The sequence below is a fragment of the Myxine glutinosa genome, chromosome 10, assembly GCF_964187855.1.
Source record: "Myxine glutinosa chromosome 10, kmMyxGlut1.1, whole genome shotgun sequence".
In the NCBI taxonomy this organism is placed as follows: domain Eukaryota; kingdom Metazoa; phylum Chordata; class Myxini; order Myxiniformes; family Myxinidae; genus Myxine; species Myxine glutinosa.
Window position 1 is genome coordinate 106,838,478 of NC_136270.1, and position 23,691 is coordinate 106,862,168.

Here is a 23,691-nt window from a genome sequence, read left to right on the forward strand (position 1 = left end):
GATCATTCATATTCATTCATTCATCCAAAACCTTGATCTTTTCTACCCCCGCAAATTTCACCCCAGATCCACTTTTTTGAAATGCCGACTTCTTTCCATTCCTTCTTTCCTAGCAGTGTCCATGTGTTTTTTTTTACCTCTCCCAACCCCCCCCCCCCAACCCCCTCCCCCTTCCCGTGCCTCCTCCCACCAAGCCCTCTCCCTCCTACAGATCTCCCGATGTCCCTGCTCTCAAATGTTGTACTTGTGTGCTTACCTCTCACCCCATCTTGTTTCCCGCTCCCTTTATCATATGTTTTATGTGTCCGTTTGTCTTTTTGTGATCAAGGTTAGCTCTTACACGAGCCTCGATCTTGTATACAAAAAAATACAAAAAACTTTTTTTGTTTCATTCTACTTACACGAGCCTCGATCTTGTATACAAAAAAAACAAACAAACAAACAAACAAAAAACAATTTTTTTGTTTCAATCTACTTCAGCAACTATGGTTGTGGGCTAAATGCACCCCATTAGCAAACAGCATTGCCCATATACTATTAGAATGTAAGGTGTACGGAGAGGCAATAAAAACATGTACTTTCATACATATATATCTTTGTAACCACTCACTGACTCACACACTGAGTCACACACTGACTCACTCGATCATACAAATGTTTAATACTTTCTAGGTGGGCTAGAAAGCTGCAATTTTGCACACTGATGTCACTCGAAGCAAACATTCCAGGAAAAACACAAAACGGTCTATAAATGTCCAGAAATGAAAATATTTGCAAAATTCGAGATCAGCCTCACAGAGGTCTAATCAGTCATTCTTGTTTTATTTTACTTATTTAGCTGCTTGTTGAATGCAAGGACAATACACTTCATAAAATATATAAAGCTCTTTCACAATCCTCTTCGTAAAATATGTAAAGCTTGTATTTATTATGTCTGCACATAGGATGCACCGCAGTATCTGCTTGCAGTCTGCAAGCACGCCGCACTACAACAACACACAACAACAACATGCATTTTAAGGCCATTTTCCCTGCTAGAGTGAGGGTTAGCCTTGCGGTCCCCATGACAATCTTCTCCATTTTGCCCTATTTTCTGCATCTCTCCTTGTTAACCCCCTTGCCCGCATTTCTTCTTCCACCATCTTTAGCCAAGTCTTTCTCGGTCTTCCCCGTCCTCTACTTCCTTCTACATTCATTTCCATCACTCTTCTCAACCAGTCACTTTCATCCTTCTTCAACGCATTACCAAACCATCTCAACCTGTTCCTCTTCACAGCATCAATCACAGGCAATATTCCCATCATCTTTCGCAAATCATCATTTGTCTTCCTCTCTCTCAACGATACACCGCACATCCACCGAACCATTCGCATTTCCACCCTTTCCAGCCTTCGTTGCTGCTCTACATTCATGACCCATGTCACGCTCCCATAAATCATAACACTTCTCACACATGCAGCATACACCTTTCCCTTCAGCTTCAACGACACTCCCCTCCTCATCAGCACGCCACTCAGTTCCCGAAACTTCTTCCATGCATATCTCACTACAGCAACCGTTGCCGAGTCCGATCCACCTTCTCCATTCAGCATGTCTCCGAGGTAACAAAATGTTTTCACACCTTCCAGCTTCATGCCGTCTCCAAGATCCAACTCAACATTTCCTCCATCTGCAGCTCCCTCTGTGCACACCTTACATTTGAATGTAGCTGCCACACTGGTTTATGACCCTCTCAGACCACTACATTTTTGATGAACCCACTCAGCGCACATTGTACATTGAATGGAATTCACTCCGACACCCTTCCTGCACACAGCACATGGCCACTTCCCAGTTCTTTCCACCTCACCACATGCTTTACCACTTGCCATCACCTTCGTCTTTCCTATATTCACCTTCAGACCTTTTGTCTCCATACATTCCTTCCACTTGTTCATCTTTTCCTTCAGTCCATCCATACTTTCCGCAATCAACACCAGATCATCTGCATACAACAACTCCCACGGTAAACCCTCCTTTACGTTCTGAGCCAGCACCTCCATCACAGCTACAAATAGTAGTGGACTTAGTACCGACCCCTGATGCACTCCCACCTTCACCTCAAACTCATCACTGTTCCCGTCCTTCGTCCTTACAGCTGTGTGCACTCTTTTGTACATTGCCATCACTACTCTGATCAACCATTCCTCCACTCCTAACTTCCTCAATGCCCATGTCAATACTTCACGTGGAACCCTATCGAATGCTTTCTCCAGATCAACAAACCCAAGAAACAACTTCTTCCTCTTCTCCATGTACTTCTGCAACTGCTTCACAATAAAGAGCGTGTCTGTCGTTCCTCTTCCTGGCATAAATCCAAACTGCATTTCGTCGATCTTCACCTTCTTCCTTATCCTCCTCTCCAACACCCTTTCCAATAACTTCATTCCATGCTCCAATAACTTTATTGCTCGGTACGAGCCACACTCCAGAGGGTCACCTTTCCCCTTGTATAGAGGGACAAGGGTACTCAGTTCCCAATCCACTGGAATGCGACCTTCTTTCACCACCAGATTACAGATCTCTGTCATTCTCTTCACACCCCAACTTCCTGCTGCCTTCAACATATCTCCCACAACTCCCGTCGGCCCTCCCACTTTTCTACTCTTCATTGCTTTTATCGCTTCCTCAACTTCCTTCTCAGTTATCTTCTCTGCCGGTCCTAAAACTAGGTTACTCTCTATGTTGCCATCCCATTCATTCTCTGTATTCAACAGCATTTCCATATATCTTTTCCATCTTCCTTTAATTCCATCTGGGTCCACAACGATTTGTCCCACTTCATCCTTCAAGCAACTCACCCAGGTTGAGAGCACGCCGCACTAGTCGTAATGTTTTGTTGCGGGACGGGGATTGGGGATAACTGGTATAAAATAGACTCGGTGTGTCATGAATAAATGTCTCGCATAAGTGTGTTGTTTCCCTGAAAAATTATAGGACATCTGTAAAAATGTGTGCATGAGCTGAAAAACATGACCCAGCAATGTGGGTAAAACCCTCGCACCGTTTCTCCCTCATGAATCCTTTAAATAATTCTCTTCATAATCTGTGTTCGTGTTGCTTTTAAAAATTATTTTGCCAGCTCTGCAATCAACCAAATCCTCCACCCCTCGCACCTTTCACCCCCCCCCCCCCCCCCCACTCGAGGAAGGTAAAATACAAGGCCCCGCAACTGTTTGGAAGGGAAGAGTGGCATGGAGACTTCGGTCTCAAGGACTCAGAGAAGCAAGAAATCGCTATAAGTGAAGAGAGAAACTGTACAGTGAGCCAATGGATGTGCAGCGGTGGACGGTTACAGGGCTATAATGGGTCGGTGGGGATGCAAGGGGGGTGGGGGGTAGAGAGGTCGAGCCCGTCAATACATGAATGAGCCAGTCGAGAGTCAGGTCGAGCCGAGAGCTGCGCGAGACAGTTCGGTTTGTCCTCTCCACGCTACGAACGCGGTTCTGGTCCAATGGAGTCAGCTAAATGACAGAGAGAGGTGGACAAGTAGACTTTGTCAGCTACACTCCTAGTGCTGGGCAAGGAGAAGCCTGCGGTGTGTTTGCCGGTCACCACAAGGCCGGACACATCCAAGTCCATCATCTATCTCTCTCTCGCCAGAGTCATAATGACCAGACTTTACCACACTACACAACCATCGTGTGGGGACCAGGTTTTTCAGCCTTGTGACCTCTATCCCTGTCTTACGTTTTTTGGTTTGAAAGGTTAAGTTACCGCTTTAAGCCGTCGCGGTCTTGTGGGTGTGTGGCGATTTATACCTGTATAAAGAACTATCCGTGTGTTGCTTCCTTGTCCTTCCCAACAACTTTCCGTGTAATAAATCCTGTTTTATCAGCATGTCCGCCTGGTGCGCAGTTCGGCATTTGTGAGATTATAAGCACGGCATGATTCAAAACCCACAGCCCTTGGAAATTGATGCCAAACCTCACAAGGAAAGTTGAATTAGCAGTGCGTTCACCTGGGTTCATGCTTGACCCCGATCCTTTTTGAACGGGGGAACTACCACAGGTGACAGATCTCGTTGAATATGTCAGAAACCGAAGAAAATACCATCCGTCGCTAAATTAATGACAGTCTAGGTGGACTATTTGACCACGTGTCCACCCACCCTCCTCCGTAACATTAGGATCAGGGCACCGATCCAATTCCAATGACCATAACAACATAAAGCTCTTAATTTGTAATCACTGACTCACTCATTGACTCCTATAAATGGTTCGTACTTACCAGGTGGGCTACAAAGCTGAAATTGTGCATACCGTTTTAACTCGAAGCTAATATTCCTGGAAATAAATCACAAAATTATTTGTACATTTCCATAAACGAAAATATCCGGAAACAGAAGTCGGCTCTTATTGCCTTCCTCTGCTCACGGCAGCACACATGACCAAAGCCAATTGCACGTCATGTGATCTTGCATGGGCGTGATCAATCATTTGTGTTTCTCAGTTTTATGGAGGTATATGAGGTATGGTTTCAAATAGGAGACTCTGGAGAGCATTATTTGACTGCTTCGAAAGCAGAGCAAGGGGCAAGATGGAATGAAATACTCAGGAGATATCCAGTGAGACGACCCTGTCCTCTAAGCCTGGTGTTGGCTTAACGATTAAGGTGTCTGGCTTGAGATCTTAGGGTCCTGAGTTTGAGCCCCTGTCAGGTTGTTGAACCCACAAGGTGGGTTGACTCAGCCTGTCATCCTTCCAAGGTCGGCAAAATGAGTACCAGATGACTGGTCATAAAGAGGCATTGTATCATTGGTAGCTGTGCCCCAGAAAATGATGCAACCAGTAGCCACTGGCTGCACAATAACCACCACCCTGACCTCTTCATTCAGATCGAGGGCATCCATATACTCCTGACATTTGAGTATTAGCATGTTCTGAGTGGTCTGACCTAGGCAGTAGCAAGATTTGTAAACAGAGAGATAGAAAAAATAAATAATCGTAGCTCTTCCACAATGATTGAGTCAATTCGTTTGCTTAAATGATAGGGAGGCTGATTATCATTGGCGGCAGGGGCTTTGATCGCTATTCAAAAGTGGTGGGGGGGGGACATTTTCTGGAAAAATAATTTTGAAGTGGCTATGAAGAAGATTATTATGTTTTTTAAAATCATTTTCATGAATTTGATATAATCGCATAAATAGTCACCAATTGGAAATCTGATATCAAATTTAAAATTGAATTTATGATTTATGAGGAAGTTGGAAAACTTGTAGGAATGTAGGAATGACACACAGTTACTCAAAAAATAAAACCTACCAAGATACGAACTTGTAAACCTATAAAAGTACCAACCAATCAGTCGTCTGTGGAGGATTTCACATCAAATAACACTCATTAACCCTTTGTGTGCTACATCATTTTTTTTTTTTCAAAACTTTCATTTAAATTTTTTTTTTTTTAATTGTCGTTTTCAAAAAAATATTTTTTTCATCTTGTGACAAATCTGTGACAGCAGCACACAAAGGGTTAAAAGTTTGGACAGCGTTGCTGAACTACAAAATTGACAGAACAAAAATAGCCCGTTTGTAATTCTTCTTTTCAGACAGTAACTCAACATTGGATTAAGCTCAGTACTTTGTCAAACCAAATCTACTGCATTTCTCAGTGGGAAGGTCCATGACACCTCAAATTTTTCATAACTTTAAAGGATTCCACGAAAAGTAGACGTAACTGAATATTTACACATTGGGCAATGAAATGCCAAGAAGGGTGGGCGGACAACGGCTGCCAATCAGCCTGATGGGGGCGGGGCCACAAAACACATTTGACTGTACGTACTAATTAGAATGCTAGATCATATATAAATTATTGTTATGTTTGTAGGGGGTAGGCAATAACTTAGTCCAGATAGAATTGCAAAGGTCGTGTGCTCCGACTGTCATGAAGAAGAAGAAACCCCATGTAATAAGTAGGACATTTGTATAGACCGTATGTCATGGAAGAGCGTATCTTCGTTCCCATCACGAGGGGTGGGATATGTTAATTAGCTGGGATTAATGATAAATCCCCTGTATGTAATGGCCTCTGTTATTTTCCCTCTGTTCCTTATGACACATGCAGCACACACACCTAGCCAGGAAATCGGCCATTAACCACACTAAATAAAAAGCGACCGGAAACCAGGCATCGAACAATACCGCTGGCGCTGCCAGCCATCACATCGCCACAACAAACCGGCAGACCCGGGAGGCCACTCCCCGAAGAGCAGTGATTGGTCCGGGAAAGATGGTGCAAAAGACTGGTAACAAGGGACTATGGGATTGGTGGAGACGTCGTAGGATGATGTTCAGAGCCTTGACTATAAAAGAGCGCTCTGGCCGACATTTTTCTAGCTCATGAGCAAAGGACATTCCTTGAGACACCACAATTTTCTCTTCCCCTTAATTTCCTCGCATGTTCTGGGTTTAGTGGCAAGCGGTCGTCTCCCCGACATTTTGCGCTCTTGGCTTCATTCTCTCCTCTTGATTTCCGCTCTCCCCTTCTTCATCCTCTCGAGTCCTGCCTTTGACGACGAACGGTCATGTCCTGACATCACTCCTCTTCGTCTTCTCATGGCTGGCTCGCATCGTCTGGCTTTGGTGTTGGTGTTGGTGAACGAGATCGTGAGGACAAGCGTGGCTGGAAGAGCGACCTGCATGCCAAGGTCTGTTCGCTTCACGCACGAAGCCAGGAGTGAGGGGACCGCGCGGCGAGGCCTAGTTCGCACCCACCGGGGTGCAGCCTGCAGTTTTCGCACGCAAGGGAGCGGGGCCCGGGCCGATTCCTGACGATGTTCAACAGCCAATTAGAGCTAAATGCCAGAAATCACACATTTATTTTTCAGTTATTTTTCCCATTGTTTGTATTTGAGTCTGTGTGGGGTCGCTCCAGTCAGGACTTTATTTTATGGTGTATCATTTGGTTAAAGGCATTTCTTCAATAAAGCCGGCATTTTTTTTGTACATTTTACTTCTGTGTGGTTTGAGTTAATTTATCCACGTGTGGAGAAGTCGGGTGGAAGCCGTTCAGGTAAGTTCGTCATCCTCCTTTCCCTCGCGTGTAATGAATACCGTCATCTTGGATTGAACGCCTAGGAGTAAAGCTTGTTTGGTCATTCATGTCGCCCTGCGGTGTTCACTTCATGGTAGTCACACGACAGTATGTACAGTGCTGTACCTTTACAATGTGAGTACATCTATAAAGTTTGGACTACAACATTTATAAACTAGAATAGCACTTATAAACTAGAGAGCATACCTCGACCAGGGTGAACAGTTTACGTTTTGTATCCCTCTGATAGGTCAGATCTGGATCCGGACCTGACCCAAAATCGAATTGGCTTGTTCTTGTTGCCTAACCAAGTCATCCACCAAGTTTTGTCATAAGTTGTCCACAACGTTTTCAAATGTCATCCTATATATCGTTTTAGCCCTATCACTCAGTGGTGAAGAATCACTTTAAAAAAAAATTTAAACTCATGTATCCGGACTTGGATTCGAATCTTCACCAAAATTGAATCAATTCTGGCTCAGTTAGCACTTTCTCCAATGTAACAACTAAATAAATATTTGTTACCTAACACTTTCACGATGGGTGAGCAAGGAGGCTCCTCCAGAAGAGGAACATAGTTGCACTGCAGAGGAATCGTATACCTGTATCACACTTTCAGTAATCACTAATCACGTGATACATTTTTAGCGCATGCGTACATCGTGCACTCCGTGCTTTGACCAATGAAATCCAGCACGACGTGCACGGGCCGATACCCCCTCGCTGTTATTAAATAATTCCCACCAGCGCAGTGTCAATTTAAGAGATAATTTATTTGGGGAAGTTAATATTGATTTATACATACTTAGATGATGTATTTGGAGAACATCCCGTATCCGGGCCTGTGTGGATTGTACAGTGCAACGCATTTTATGTTATATTCGAGTAGAGAGTGGGGGAGGTAATCCCCCCTCGTCAGAAAAGTGGGGGGGGGGGGGGGGGGGAGATATGTCCCCCCCCCCAACCCCCATATCCCACCCAACGACGCCCATGATTGGTGGGATCCGTCTTGGCACCATTCTTCAGAATTGGAATGGCATTAGCAACTTTCATAATGAGGCTGGCGGTCCCCAACAAATGGCATGTAAAAAGAGCAGGTAAACAGAAGCTTGACGGAACAGATGTGCAAACTTTGAGTCAAAAATGTTGATGCTGTCAGGTCCAGTTGCAGTGGTGGAGTCAACAGTATTGACGCATTTCTTCACTATTGCAGGAGGGACATCCACATGCTGTTGGGAGTTTTCAGTGAGTGAGGGTAGGGTGGGTACAGGAAGAGATGCATTCAGGACCCTGGCATTTTCTGCAAAGAGGTAAAGTAATCAACCCTCACATGAGCAGCGTCCAACATTACCCCATCTTTCGAGAGTGAAGGAACAATGAGGTGCTTGTACCAGAAACACACTGCACCAACTGCCACCAAGTTTAGGTGGATAGTGAGAGACTGGTGAGTTCAGGCCTCAGGTGGTCCTCTCGCATGCTTTTGAGAGAGAAGCACATGGTTCGGAGCTTTACAAAGAGCGAGCAGGTTCCCATCATCGGGGTTAACTTTCCGGAAGGAAAAGACGAGCTGCTTTCTGGCAATTTCCTCACTGTATGAATCACTGAATCAGGCATGGAAAGTATAGGCAGGACATGAATCACGATACCAAACACAGGATGTTGGGCTGGAGATGTGAATGGAAGAAACATGAAAAGGTGGAGGTGTTTGTCAGTCCCAAGGGTGGACAGCAGTACTCCATTGAGTTATTGACAAAAGCCTTGTAGATTGTGATTTTCCATGGGGATAAAAGAAGACCACTCCTTTTTGCATCTGCAGATGTATATGGCTGCCGAAGGAGTTTCTAAGCTATTTGGCACAATTCTGGATGGGTCGCCACTCCGACACAGGACACTTTAATGGCTCATTCGTCCCAGTAAGCTGGTACTCCTTTTTCTGACCTCGGAAGGATGACAGGCTGAGTCAACCCCACCCCGGTGTTAATTCAATATTTCAATGGCACGACAGGGGCTCAATCTCAAGACCCAAAGATATTAAGTCAGCCACCTTAACCGTTAAGCCAACACCAGGCTCAACACTTGAATAAATAGGAATCAAATTGGTAAATAAAAAATGAAGAAGTACAAAAATGTAAAGGATATAACCAGAGCATGCTTAAACAGAAAATTCCACAAATTGTTATTTTCAAAAATTACTTTACACATTGCACATTTTAAAACACCATTTATGCTTGAAGGGGAACCCAAATGCTCAGACCACCTCGATGCTAATCCATCACTTGATATCTTACAAAATAGATATGACGTGTCTTTTTCCGATTAATAAATTGGGTAATTTTGCGATTAAAAGTAAAAATCTTCTTCCTCTTCATAATTAGCCATGACATCGCACCAGGAAGATGACCACCTCCCTACTCCATTACTCCAACGTCCCCCATCAAGCATCACCCTCGCTGACAATACCCACGACCATCCCACACGAACATCCGGAATCTGGACAAATTTAATCTTCAAATTGATTTTCATTCTGAAGGAGAGGATATGTAATCAGAATGTAATGTAATGCTGTTCCTGTTCCATGTTTTATGAAATAAGGTATATGTTCTTGCGACCGAGAGGGATCGAGTGAGATCTCGCGAGAGTACACCACAGCGTAGGCCTGACGAATAAGGCCTGACAGTTATCTTACACAACCCCACCTCCCCACCCCTCCACCACCTCTCCCTCACAATCCCCCATCAACCTTCGCCGCCACAACACCCACCATCATCCCATACCCTCCACAATCCCCCATCAACCATGTGCCTGGGAAGTGTAGGTGTTGAGTCAATTCAGCGTCATGTCTGTGCAGTATTTATTGTGGAATTAAATATAACTGATTTTATTTGAATACAAAATCCCAGATAAATCATCAATTGAACATAAAAACAAAACCTACCAAGTTGTGAACATTCGACAGGCGTTTTCATCTGCACTGCAAACCTCTTCCATCTTCCTCTTCACTAACACAACGTTCATCTGATTCGCTCGCACAAGGTTCGAAATGATTTGGATCTACAATTCCTCCGAAAGTGTTTCTATCACTAATTTTGTCTTCAATAGTTTCTTCACAAACCCAGTGATCAGTTTCAACATGCTGAGAACCTTCTGAGTTGCAAATGACGATGGAATCAGTATCAGGATCTGAGCTTGACATGCACAGTTTCTCAATGCAAGTCTCCATTAGGATCAAGGTGAGTTCACAATGTGACGTCACTGGTGAAATCGAAAATCGACACTCAAGGGATATATTTGACATTTTGTAATTGCCCAAAAAAATTTAGCTTCAAATTGGACCGTGATTAATGATTTTCTATGGTTTTCAGAAATAGTTTTTTTTGCTTTTTATGGCAGAGCCACCTCCAAAAGCAAACTAGATCTTAACGACACCGTCGTCAGTGCTCTCGCTCTCTGTCTCTCAGAGGAAAAGGAGTAGGAAAAGGAACAAAATAGAGCTAAAACAGCAGCAGTGGAAAGGCAGACGGAATAAAAGGAGGAAAACCAGGATAACTCTGCACAGCATGGAGCAACGGCACACAAACACACGTGAGCAGATGTCGTAACACCACAAAGACCCCCATAGAAAGGGGAGGTGAGAGGAGGAGGGGGAGAGGAAAGGGAGAGAGAAATATATGGGTCCCCAACCAGACTATTCGATGGAAGTAATGGGGCATTAAATGATAGACCAATCTGTCAAGTTAAACTGCCAGACAAGGAGGTGTTTTGGTCGGTCATTCCCTGAGGGTCACTAGAGAGACAAATACCTTAAAGAGGACGTGGTCTGAGGTGGGAATGGGGAGCTGAGAAAGGGCAGGAAATTTTGGAGGAGGAAGCTAGATATGATCACATCTAGCAGAGAGTGGAAGCCATTCTGTGAAGTGTGGGTTATTTTCTCTGCATGAGTGAGGGTCACGAAAGAGCAAGGTTGATCTGACAGGGGAGTAGCTGGTCAACAATTGGGTACAATCAGGAAGGGAATGAAGGAACAGGAAAATAATGCAGAGAGAAGGGGAGAAAACACTGAAAGCAGTATTAGTAAGAGGGTTGGGTTAGGAAGAGTTAATGGGGGTAATAAAGATCATAGGTCAGGATGGGCAATGACATGAGATAGCAATGCTTGAATCACAGCCTGCTTGGAGGCATATAGGGAAGAGTTGGAATTAATGGTCTCTGGAAGGTTCTTCAACATGCAAGAGAAGCAAGGAACAAAGGAATTGAGGTGTGCAGTCAACCTGAATTTTTGCATGGAATTTAACCAGGAAGGTGTTACTGGAAGAGTGCGTGCATCTTGGAGTTGCTGGTCAGAAGATTGAGAGAGCAGCAGGAGTAATGTTGGAGAATAGATGATAGAACACAGGTGGATCATGAACCTGCCTGTGATGCGAGAGCAACACTGAGTGCTTCGGCCTCATAATGGGAGATTCCACTTATGTTGAGATCCTCTAGATTCCACGGAAACTAGGCGAGACAGATGTGATGCTGGGGCGCTCGTTCCTAGGGGAGAGCGGCACTCCACTGAGCTATTGGCAAAGGCCTTGTAGACTCTGAAAAGCTCTGATTTTCCCACAAAAATAATAGGATCAACAGAGGATGCCAAGTCTGGAGCTGACTTTGGAGACCAGCTTTGCTGCCTGATTTTCCCAGCGAAATCATATATTGCGCCTCGTCTAATGATAACAATCTACACATCATCGGAGTTTGTGACGCAGATCATTTTACTGCATTGGTAAAGTAGAAATGCAAGTTTGCTTTGAAAGAATGAGTCTGACTCTTATATCCGACACATACAGTCACGTGAAAAAGTAAGTACACCCCATGTAAAGTTTTGACTTTTTCAACATATTTCAACATACAGCTATTTGATCTTCATTTCAACAATATTGATAGATAAAGGTGATATAATATAACAAATATCATGAAACATTTACATTTTGTAGTCCATTGTATAATTCAAATAAACATAAATGCAAATTTCGCATGTGGAAAAAGTAAGTACACCCCTACATTTATCACTACTTCGAATACCTAAAATTAGAATCAGATGCACCAGCTCAGGTGAAAATGATTAGAACATCGTTAGAGAGGATTTTGGAGGAACCTGTCTTATTTAAACCTCAGACATTTAGTTTGGTTTGCTCTTTGATGTTGAAGTGTGTGGCATCACCATGCCTAGATCAAAAGAGCTCTCTGAGGCCTTCAGAAAGAAGGTTATAGATGCCCACGAGTCTGGGAAGGGATTTAAAAAGATCTCCAAACAATTTGAAATCAATCATTTGACTGTCCGGAAGATCATCTACAAGTGGAGAAGATTCCAAACAACTGCCAACTTGTTCAAGCCAGGCCGCCCCAGCAAGTTCAGCCCGAGAGCAGACCGCAAGATGCTGAAATAAGTATCGAAGAACCCAAGAATGTCATCACGGAACCTCCAGGTAGCTCTTGCCACTGTTGATGTCAAAGTGCACGAGTCTACCATTAGAAATAGGCTGCACAAATTTGATCTACATGGTAGGTGTGCCAGGAGGACACCTTTGCTGTCCAGAAAGAACATCAGGGCAAGACTAAAGTTTGCCAATGAACACCTAGGCAAAGACCAGCACTTCTGGAACAATGTGCTCTGGACAGATGAGTCAAAGGTAGAGCTATTTGGCCACAGTACCAGAAGACATGTTTGGCGAAAACCAAAGACAGCATTTGACCACAAGAACCTGATACCAACTGTAAAGCATGGTGGTGGAAATATTATGGTTTGGGGCAGCTTTCCTACATCAGGGCCTGGGCAGCTCACCATCATATAATCCACTATGAATTCTTCATTGTACCAGAGGGTGCTTGAGGATAATGTGAGGCCATCTGTCGGAGAGTTGAAGCTCAACCGAAAGTGGACCTTGCAACATGACAATGACCCTAAACATACCAGTCAATCCACCAAGGAATGGCTGAAAAGAAAGAAATGGAGGGTTCTGGAATGGCCAAGTCAAAGCCCGGATCTAAATCTCATCGAGATGTTGTGGGGGGATTTGAAATGAGCTGTGCATGCAAGAAACCCCTCAAACATCGCACAGCTGAAAGAATTCTGCATGGAGGAGTGGGCAAAAATTTCTCCCAGACAATGTCAGAGACTGGTAGACAGTTATAAGAAACGCCTACTTGAGGTTGTTTCTGCCAAAGGGGCAATATCACCTATTAGAGCCAAGGGTGTACTTACTTTTTCCACATGCAAAATTTGCATTTATGTTTATTTAAATTATACAATGGACTACAAAATGTAAATGTTTCATGATATTTGTTATGTTGTATCACCTTTATCTATCAATATTGTTGAAATGAAGATCAAATAGCTGTATGTTGAAATATGTTGAAAAAGTCAAAACTTTACATGGGGTGTACTTACTTTTTCACGTGACTGTACCTCATTATACTAAAGCTGTTTAATTTTTGATTCTTTCACCTGTTTATTGTTGTCTTCCTGATGCTGCCCAATAACCTGTGATCCCCTCCAGGTAATGATCCATCGACTTGATAATTTATCAACATTCACCAAACATGTAAATATAGAAATCACCAAACATGTGAAACCTTTCTTAACCCTTGGATGCAGTGATTGGGCCTCGGAGGCCCACAAGGTTTTTTTGTTGTTGCAAAAACTATGCTGTACAATTTTTTTGGGAATGAGCCTCATTTTCACCGACTTTCATGTTGTTACACAAAATTCAGTGACATTAAAAAAATTCATTCAGACTCGTGGGAAAATCTTCATTCTTCACTTATAACCCGAAAATCCGACACGAATGCAGGCCTGGGGCCTTCAAGGCCCCAAATAAATGTTGTTGTACTACTATGTTATATCATTATTTTCTTCATATGAGCCTCATTATATGCTCCTATAACTTGGTTACAAATATTTCAGTGACAAAAATATGAAAATTTAAAAACTTTACACGAATACATTTGTGGGGCCTCCGAGACCCAATGGCTGCATAGGTGTAGGATTTTTGACAGTTGTGGACATATACATTCTAAATAAAAGGATTAGTGAATCATATTTTTTGAGCAAATACTCCTCAATGAGCCTCAACGTTTTAGAGAAAAGGAGATGAAAAACCAAGAACAAAAAAAAAAAATTGCAAAAAAAAAAAGGAAAAGATTCATTACTTGAATGGGATTCTTACAATGAATAGGATCAATGATTCACATTTTCTGAGCAAATACACATCCATGAGCATCGACTTGGATTGAAAAAGGATATGAAAGAAAAAAATCTATAAAAAAAATAAATAATTGAAAACATTACACGTATACATTCGTTGGGCCTCCGAGGGCCAATGGCTGCGTTTATGTAGGATTTTTGACGCCTGCATATAAGAGTTAAACATGTTAACTAAGCAAGACATCATCATTTCACAGAATCGCAAAATGCGATCAGGCTACACAATTACGAGACTGTTCTTTTTAAGGTTGCACTTGCGTAAAGGCGGACGTGGTGTAGGACAGGGGCTCAAAGGATATATATTACAACTGTGTAATTTAGCACTCGCTTTCAAAGAGATCTGGTAATTTCTCTTGAGATGTGATATTCATTAATTGATGGGTTCCATCAAATCCCATGAGAATTTTGCAATTCAATTTTCCTTGTATTTTCACGGTTTTGATCATATTTCTTGCAGGTGGTCGAGGAGTCACAGTGGGTCCAATTGTGAACTCAAACATTTCTGATATCTTCTGTGACAATGAGCACGGGCCAAACTTCCTGTTCAGAAACAATGGTGATGGCACCTTCATGGACGTCGCGGGCAGTACAGGTAAAGATGCAAATGACATTCAGGAAGTTTAACTTGTTGACAATGCAGAAATGAAAATGTGACTCGTTTACTTTCTATGACAGGACAGCAGACAAGTGGTACAATTAAAAAGTACAACTCTGATTATTCTTTTTAAAAGAACTTGCCCAAAAGCATCGTTGTGCCAACCGACTGGTGCCGCCCTTCATTGTTAGAGGCAGATAGAAGCCCTAAACTCCACACGATGTTCGATGCTATGGAAATGACATTTCTGGCCGCTTCACCAGCAGGTGGACAGCAATGTGGTGACACAAAAACATTGTCGGCAGGGAAGCGTGTAATTGCAGTCGTAGCACTGAGTTATTGAGGAACGCATCGGCCCTAACAACAGGAGGATGCATCGTAAGCAGTGGAAGACTGCAGAAACCTGGCAATTCGCTATGGCCACCACTGTTGTTGGAATCACAGACAAATTGAGACTGATCAAGCACATATTTTGCTCGGATTTATTAAATAACGAATTATAATCAATTACAGATGATCACTGAACTACATGAATGAATGTTAGATCAATTAATGTGCCGCTAGGCCTCCATGTTGCTTAACAGAAAGAACTTGCAGACTTGAAGTTTTGATGTGACGTGCTAACGTTTATCTTGGATTACAGGTGAGATTCTGCGTTCCTCTGGTAATCAGTGTTTCTGACGTCAGGTGTTGCTGATGCGGCGGAGCATGGGCGCGGCGTGGCTCTCGCGGATTTCAACCGTGATGGGAAAGTGGACATTGTGTATGGTAATTGGAACGGCCCTCATCGCCTCTTCATACAGAGTGAGGATAAGCACCGAGGAATAAAATTTAAGGTAACCATCGACGGCTCTTTTCTTAATCTAAGTAGATATATCACACATTGTTTGATGACATTATGGACCACATTAATTCGTTCTTCAAAAACTTTTATGAATGAATGTCGGGTCTCCACAAGTCTCGTCTAAAAACATTTACTCCATTCTTTTTACGTTCATTAGGCCTACAGCTATGGTAGCGGTTAGGGTGCCGGCTTGGGATCCTAGGACCATGGGTTTGAATCCCGGTCGATCGCTGAATTAACGCCAGGGGGGTTGACGCAGGCTGTCATCCTTCCGAGGTCGGCAAATTGAGTACCAGTTCACTGGTAATTCCCTGTGGGTAGAAAGAGGTAACTAACAGGGTTGGTGGCAGGAAGGGCATCTGGCCATAAAACATTGCTTCAAAAAGGGGACCACAATGCCCGAAAAAGGACCAACCTGTGCTCTGCGGGGGAAAAATGGCCTCAAAAGGTGGTTCTTCTCAGTCTACAGCTATGGGGTGCACGTGTGATGAGGCTTTGCCTCACAGTATCCTTCCATCAGAATACGATGTGCATGTTTCTGTTTCCTTGGATGTTGCCTGGATTAACATGAAATGTATGTTATCTGATAATGAATGAAGCTGAAGAAGAATGATGGAAGCTGATGGGTATGGTTGTCGTCTAGGAGTGAGCGCACCAGACTAGCATGTTCGAGGTTTGCCCAAAATGAAGCTGCGGTAGTAGTTTAAGGATTCGGATTCGAAGATTTTGGAAACTTAAGGAACCCTCATCACTATTGTATTGTTCACAAAAATTCAGCTAGCAATTTAATGAACTTCAGGAAGGGGTTAATTTTCCAGTTGCACCCTGTCTGGTTTCCATGAAGCACCAGGAATCACTGTCGTTGATCTGTTTCCCTTGTAGGCAAGCAACTTGTGAAGAGGAAGCACTGCCCTAAAACCCCCAAATTCCCCCCACAAAGGTCATACTCTCACAGTAATTTAATGTTTCCAAAGTAAAAACTCCACCATGCAACTTGCAATAAACTCCTGTTCTTTGTTGCTTTGAGATATTAGCAGCTGACCTTCTCTTTCCATTCCCGGTGCCTCTGCGCTCTCCCTCTGCAATGCCCTTGTCGTTGTCTTTGCAAGAACTTTTCAAAAACTTTCACCAAGTCATGAAGAATGAACTGAGATTATAATGTATGTTTTAAGTGAAGATAAATTATCTGGAGAAATATATCTAAATGGTGATTTTCCAAATTTATTTTTTAATCTGCACAGATAATTTGAGATTTTGTTAGATGTGGATCGCAGTAGTTGGGTCTTCTCATGTCATAGCAGGAATGATGTGAGACGCAAGATAGTCTATGAAACAAAGGAGCAAAGTCAATTCATCCTGGAATGTTTCTTCTGCTTCCAAATGAGTGTTCCAGGATGACAAACTAATATTGATGGTGCCTGTCTGATAGAAAAGTAGAATGGCGTTCGGTAGAGAGCAAACCTCCACCAGGCTGAACCGTTTACGTTTTCTATCCCACTGATAGGCCGGATCTGGATACGGACCTGAACCAAAATCGAATCGCCTTGTTTTTGTCACCTACCAAACTCATCCACCTACTTTTGTCATAACCTGTCCTGGTCTCTGGTCTCTGTCATATCCTGTTCTCATTTTCAAATATCATGGTATACGTATATAGGTTTGGGCTCCATCTCTCAATGGTGAAGAATCCCTTAAAAAAATTATCGCATCCGGATCTGGATCTTCATCAAAATCTAATCAATCCGTCCGTGTCACATCCCCAACCTGTCTATCAAGTTTCGTCCGAAGCAGTCCACATATTTATGAGATATCGTGGTATTTGTCGTTTTTGGCCCTATCTCAATGGTGAAGAATCTCTTTTAAAATTATGGTATTCAGATCCGAATCTTCACCAAAATCTAATCGATTCGTCTTTCTTCTACAACTAATCTGTCCACCAAGTTTTGACCGGTTTTGTTAACTTTTGAGATATCCTGCTCACAGACAGACAGACAAGGGTGAAAATATAACCTCAGTCCACTTTTGGTGGCGAGATAATTATAAATGTTTTTTTCACCTTTTGTGGCAGTTTTTTTTTTTTTTTTTTTTTTTTGTGGCAGGTAAAGTGACCTGACCTCATTATAATGTGGAACCTGCTCAAGTAAATCATGAACAGTCTTAACATATACCAGGGCCTATGGATGCCGTCTGTGTGCACTGTGACTACTTTAGGTGTACTGAATGAATGAATGAATGATCGTTTTAAGGCCATTTTCCCCACTAGAGTGGGGGTTAGCCTTGCGGGCCCCATGACAATCATGGTTCCTTGTTTGAGGCAATGTTTTATGGCCGGATGCCCTTCCTGACGCCAACCCTTAGTCGCCTCTTACGATGCGCAGGGATACCGTGCACCTATTCTAAACCGGGGTACACACCGGCATCATTCATCCCAGCAAGCTGGTACTCAATTTGCCGACCTCGGAAGGATGACAGGCTGAGTCAACCCCCCTGGTGTTAATTCAGCGATCGACCGGGATTCGAACCCAGGATCCAAGGATCCCAAGCCGGCACCCGAACCGCTAAGCCAACACCAAGCTAGGTGTGCTGCCACATCGAAATTAGAATTACGTGAAATGAATGCCTGCCAACTTCAGCTGCCACGTATAAGCAATTTGATTGTGTTGAAAGGCTAATAAATTAGTTCCCTTCTTTCATTTCTTTTTGTTCGGGGAGAGGCCCAGAAATTGCATTTTGTTGCAAAACACAAAAGTTGAAACATTATTGATAATTTATTCGAAGACTATATTTTTCATCTTCATAACTCAAAACAAGTTTCGAATCCATCAACGTCTCTGCCGAGGAATATGAGCAATAAGGCATTGCCCTGAATAGCCTGTCTTATTCCATTATGCAAGCAATCCGTCATGCCCGCATTGCAGGGAATGCCTTTTCTGCTGCAACGTGTTGTTTCATTTATTTATTTATTCTTTATACATCACCTCAGATTCCCAGCCATCAATATTGATACAATGTGTCTGCAAGATTACATTCCATCAACTGAAATTGTAGGGCAGAGTTCATTGGGGAGCAGTTAACAGCAAGTAGTGCATGTGACGAGTGTGCTGGCAGTGCCAGGTAAACACGTGATGTTTCTGATTTGTAGAAAGCAAATATAATGAAGACCGAAGTATTTGGTATGTATTATTTAATTTTTGCTTCTTCAGGATTATACAGACATACAATTGAAACTTAGACCCCGGAGGGGACCACTTGGCCCCTCGTGATCTGCAATTTATCAACATCACATTAATTCTCTCGATCAGTTTATTGACTAAATTTCACTGGGTGGAGGACTGGGATGAATGGGGAAGAGAACAGTGGGGCAGGTACAGGTAAGAGTGAATACTGTCTGATGAGGAAATAACAAAAACACGGACTGGCACATTCACGTTAATATCTACATACCTTCCACCTGTTACTGAATTGAATTTAAACCTTCCCCAAGAAATTTATTGTTCTGACATCATTTGTGGACCTTTTATTTATTTATTTTTTACTTTTCCATGTAACTTGGCAAGCATGTTTTTTACTACAATAACTATTTTAATCAAAACGAATCCACAGTTTAAAGTCCCCAATGTGGCTTGTGCTTAATAGTCAAAACCAAAATTGCATTTTCATATTTCTCGGCCATGTACGTCTTATCTTAAACATTTTGCCAGCTGCCACGTTTCATATAGGAAGATGCCTCGTAGTCGCAAAAAAAGCATTGCACGAGCTTTTATGATCTTGTCACATCACGGATTGAGCAGACATTTATTTTAACGTACAATTTTGGGCAAATATAGACCAGGAGCCCAGAAGGTTTATTCAAGTGAAAAGCGCCGAAGCAACTGACCACGTGGGTTGAAAGGGTTCTACCCCCACATCACAAAAATGCATTGCTGCCGGGTCAGGGCCGGTGCCTTCCCACCCAAATCGCCCAAAATAGGAACGCCATTACCGAAAATCCTATTTCCCTCAATATCTGGACAACTATACATGGGAGTATCACAAATCTGGTGTCTACACCCATGTTTTCATGGTCAATCATAAAAATGCATTTCTCCTTAGCCAGGGTTGTGTCTTTCCCACCCAAAAGCACCCAAAGTGCCAAAAGTAAGGAGACCATTGCTGAAAATCCTATTTCCCTCAATATCTGGACAACTATACATGGGAGTATCACAAATCTGGTGTCTACACCCATGTTTTCATGGTCAATCATTATAAAAATGCATTTCTCCTTAGCCAGGGTTGTGTCTTTCCCACCCAAAAGCACCCAAAGTGCCCAAAGTAAGGAAACCATTGCTGAAAATCCTATTTCCCTCAATATCTGGACAACTATACATGGGAGTATCACAAATCTGGTGTCTACACCCATGTTTTCATGGTCAATCATTACAAAAATGCATTTCTCCTTAGCCAGGGTTGTGTCTTTCCCACCCAAAAGCACCCAAAGTGCCCAAAGTAAGGAAACCATTGCTGAAAATCCTATTTCCCTCAATATCTGGACAACTATACATGGGAGTATCACAAATCTGCTGTCTACACCCATGTTTTCATGGTTAATCATTACAAAAATGAAGTTTTCTCCTTAGTAAGGGTCATATTTTTCCGGCCCAAAAGCGCCCAAAGTTAGGAAACAATTGCTGAAATCCTACTTTCCTCAATATCTGGAAAACTATACATGAGAATATCACAAATGATGTGTCTACACCCATGTTTTCATGGTCAATTATTACATTGCCAACAATTGCAGTGCTTTAAAAATGACTAAATTCACCATGTATTATCTAAACAATGGCGTATTATATTGTACCGTACATGGTGTTATGTAACATGTCTTGATTTTATTGCAAAATTTGCTATACTAGTTGCACCAATGTTTTTGATTTCCTTAAACCCCAAGGAACACAGTTGGGTTGGTGTCATTTTTTTCCTATTATTCCAATGGTGGCCATTTTGAATTTCACAATGTCCGCCATTTTTACATAAAAATAACTATATCTCAGATTCTAGTACAGCATCTAGTACAATTATAAAAGGTGCCAATGGGTAGGTTTATGGGATCAAATAATTCAAATTTACCATTATTTCCAATGTTGCTGAGTATCCTTCTGCCAAAATTCAAGATGGTGGCCAAAATGGCTTCCAAAATGGACGCCACAGCAGGAAAAAAATTCTGCCAGCTTAATGACTGTGGGAAAAAAAAAAACGTGACAATGATCACGGAAGATGGTGATAATACTAAATTATTAAATTAAATTGAACACATCTGGGTATCCGTAGTAAAAAAAACAACTTTAGAGGGCAGCACAGTGACTACAGGCTTTGTTTACTACAACCATCAGCTCATCTAATTGGGTGGAAGTTGAGCATGCTATTGTTTGTATCAAAAGGTGACTCGTGTCATTGAACAGTACTATTTTCATTCTGAAGGACAATGACTCTGCAAGTTGTGAGTTAAGGACACAAGTTGGATGGAAATACCATAATACACCATTGTTGAGGTAATGCATGGTGAATTAGATATTTTAAACACTGTAAATGTTGTCAATGTAATGACTGACCATGAAAACATGGGTGTAGACACATCATTTGTGACTTTAAACACTTTTCTTGCACAACGTTTCTAAACATGTTTAAAACCTAAACACAAATGTCAAATTCATAAACACCGTCTGTTTAATAAACACAAGCCATCAACTTCCTAAACATGTTTAGCATAAATTTAAACTTGTTTAGAAACGTGGTGCAAGATAGTGTTTAGAAAAGTGTTTAAAGTCTAAACACTGTTTTTGCATATGGTATTATGTATAGTTTTCCAGATAATTAGGAAAGTATGATCTTTCAGCAATGGTTTCCTTACTTTTGGCACTTTGGGTGCTTTTGGGCGGGAAAGACACAACCCTGGCTAAGGAGAAATGCATTTTTATAATGGTTGACCATGAAAACATGGGTGTAGACACCAGATTTGTGATACTGCCATGTATAGTTTTCCAGATATTGAGGGAAATAGGATTTTCGGTAATGGCGTCCCTATTTTGGGCGATTTGGGTGGGAAGGCACCGGCCCTGACCCGGCAGCAATGCATTTTTGTGATGTGGGGGTAGAACCCTTTCAACCCACGTGGTCAGTTGCTTCGGCGCTTTTCACTTGAATAAACCTTCTAGGCTCCTGGTCTAATAAGGGTTAAAATATTATTTGCATGCTAATGTGTTTTCACGTTCTTCATATTGCCAACACACATTAGTGAACACATATTAGTGAACACATTAGTGAACACATATTAGTGAACACGTATTAGTGAACACGTATTAGTGAACACGTATTAGTGAACACATATTAGTGAACACGTATTGTGAACACATATTAGTGAACACATTAGTGAACACATATTAGTGAACACATATTAGTGAACACATATTGGTGAACACATATTAGTGAACACATATTGGTGAACACATATTAGTGAACACATATTGGTGAACACATATTAGTGAACACATATTGGTGAACACATATTAGTGAACACATATTGGTGAACACATATTAGTGAACACGTATTGTGAACACATATTTGTGAACACGTATTATTGAACACATATAAGTGAACACGTATTAGTGAACACGTATTAGTGAACACATATTAGTGAACACGTATTAGTGAACACATATTAGTGAACACGTATTAGTGAACACATATTAGTGAACACGTATTAGTGAACACGTATTAGTGAACACGTATTAGTGAACACGTATTAGTGAACACATATTCGTGAACACGTATTGGTGAACACGTATTAGTGAACACGTATTAGTGAACACGTATTAGTGAACACGTATCAGTGACCACGTATCAGTGAACACGTATCAGTGAACACGTATCAGTGAACACGTATCAGTGAACACGTATCAGTGAACACGTATCAGTGAACACGTATCAGTGAACACGTATTAGTGAACACGTATAAGTGAACACGTATTAGTGAACACGTATTAGTGAACACGTATTAGTGAACACGTATTAGTGAACACATATTCGTGAACACGTATTAGTGAACACGTATTAGTGAACACGTATAAGTGAACACGTATTAGTGAACACGTATTAGTGAACACGTATAAGTGAACACGTATAAGTGAACACATATTAGTGAACACATATTAGTGAACACACATTAGGCACACATTTGAGGATTTTTCTATCACTAGTGAATACGCGTTCCCTCCGGGAACGTGACTTGGTGAAGAAAGAAGCTGAGCTGTGCAACAAAGTAATTTTTTTGTGAGATTCGAGTGTTTTCTTGAATAATCAAAAAATTGCACTTCCCTTTTTAAGGCAATATTTCTTTATAGACGACATTGCTGATATGTAGCTGCTTGTACTTCACATCAAATACCAAGATTTTTATTCTGTTGATGTCACCAACTCGACTTTTAGCTCTGTATCACTGACCATGACTCAAGTTGTCTGATGATATGGAGCCACCAACCCTGCAAAGTGTTTATCCTTGTGACTTATTGACCGTCACGGTGAAGCAAGGCTATTTGAACTGTTTAAACCTAGATATGTCCAATTTAATCAATAGCCAGCCGTGCCTACCCGTTGTATCACTAACAATACGTAAAAAGGATATTTTATACCATTTGTTATCTTCGGCACCAAAGGTGGACAGAGATTAGGTTTTCACCCATTTCTGTCTCTGTTTCTTTGTGAGCAGAATATCTCCAAAAGTTATGGACGGATTTGGACTAAACTTGGTGGAGAGGTTTGGTGTGTGGTGGTGGAGAAGAGGATGACTTGATTAGAATTTGGTCAACATCTGGATTCGGATACTATAATTTTTTAAGTGATTCTTCACCATTGAGTGATGGGACCAAAAAGGATATACAACACGATATCTCAAAAAGT

General features: G+C 42.0%; 1 protein-coding gene across 1 annotated transcript in view; it reads left to right on the forward strand.

Annotated features, from left to right (window-relative positions):
• LOC137433879 (cartilage acidic protein 1) overlaps positions 1–23,691 on the forward strand; it is a 354,284-nt gene that overhangs the window by 248,180 nt on the left and 82,413 nt on the right. Inside the window, exons 6-7 of the mRNA XM_068126319.2 lie at positions 14,777–14,911; positions 15,602–15,750. Coding sequence (XP_067982420.2) covers positions 14,777–14,911; positions 15,602–15,750 — 284 coding nt within the window. The remainder of the gene's footprint in view (positions 1–14,776; positions 14,912–15,601; positions 15,751–23,691) is intronic.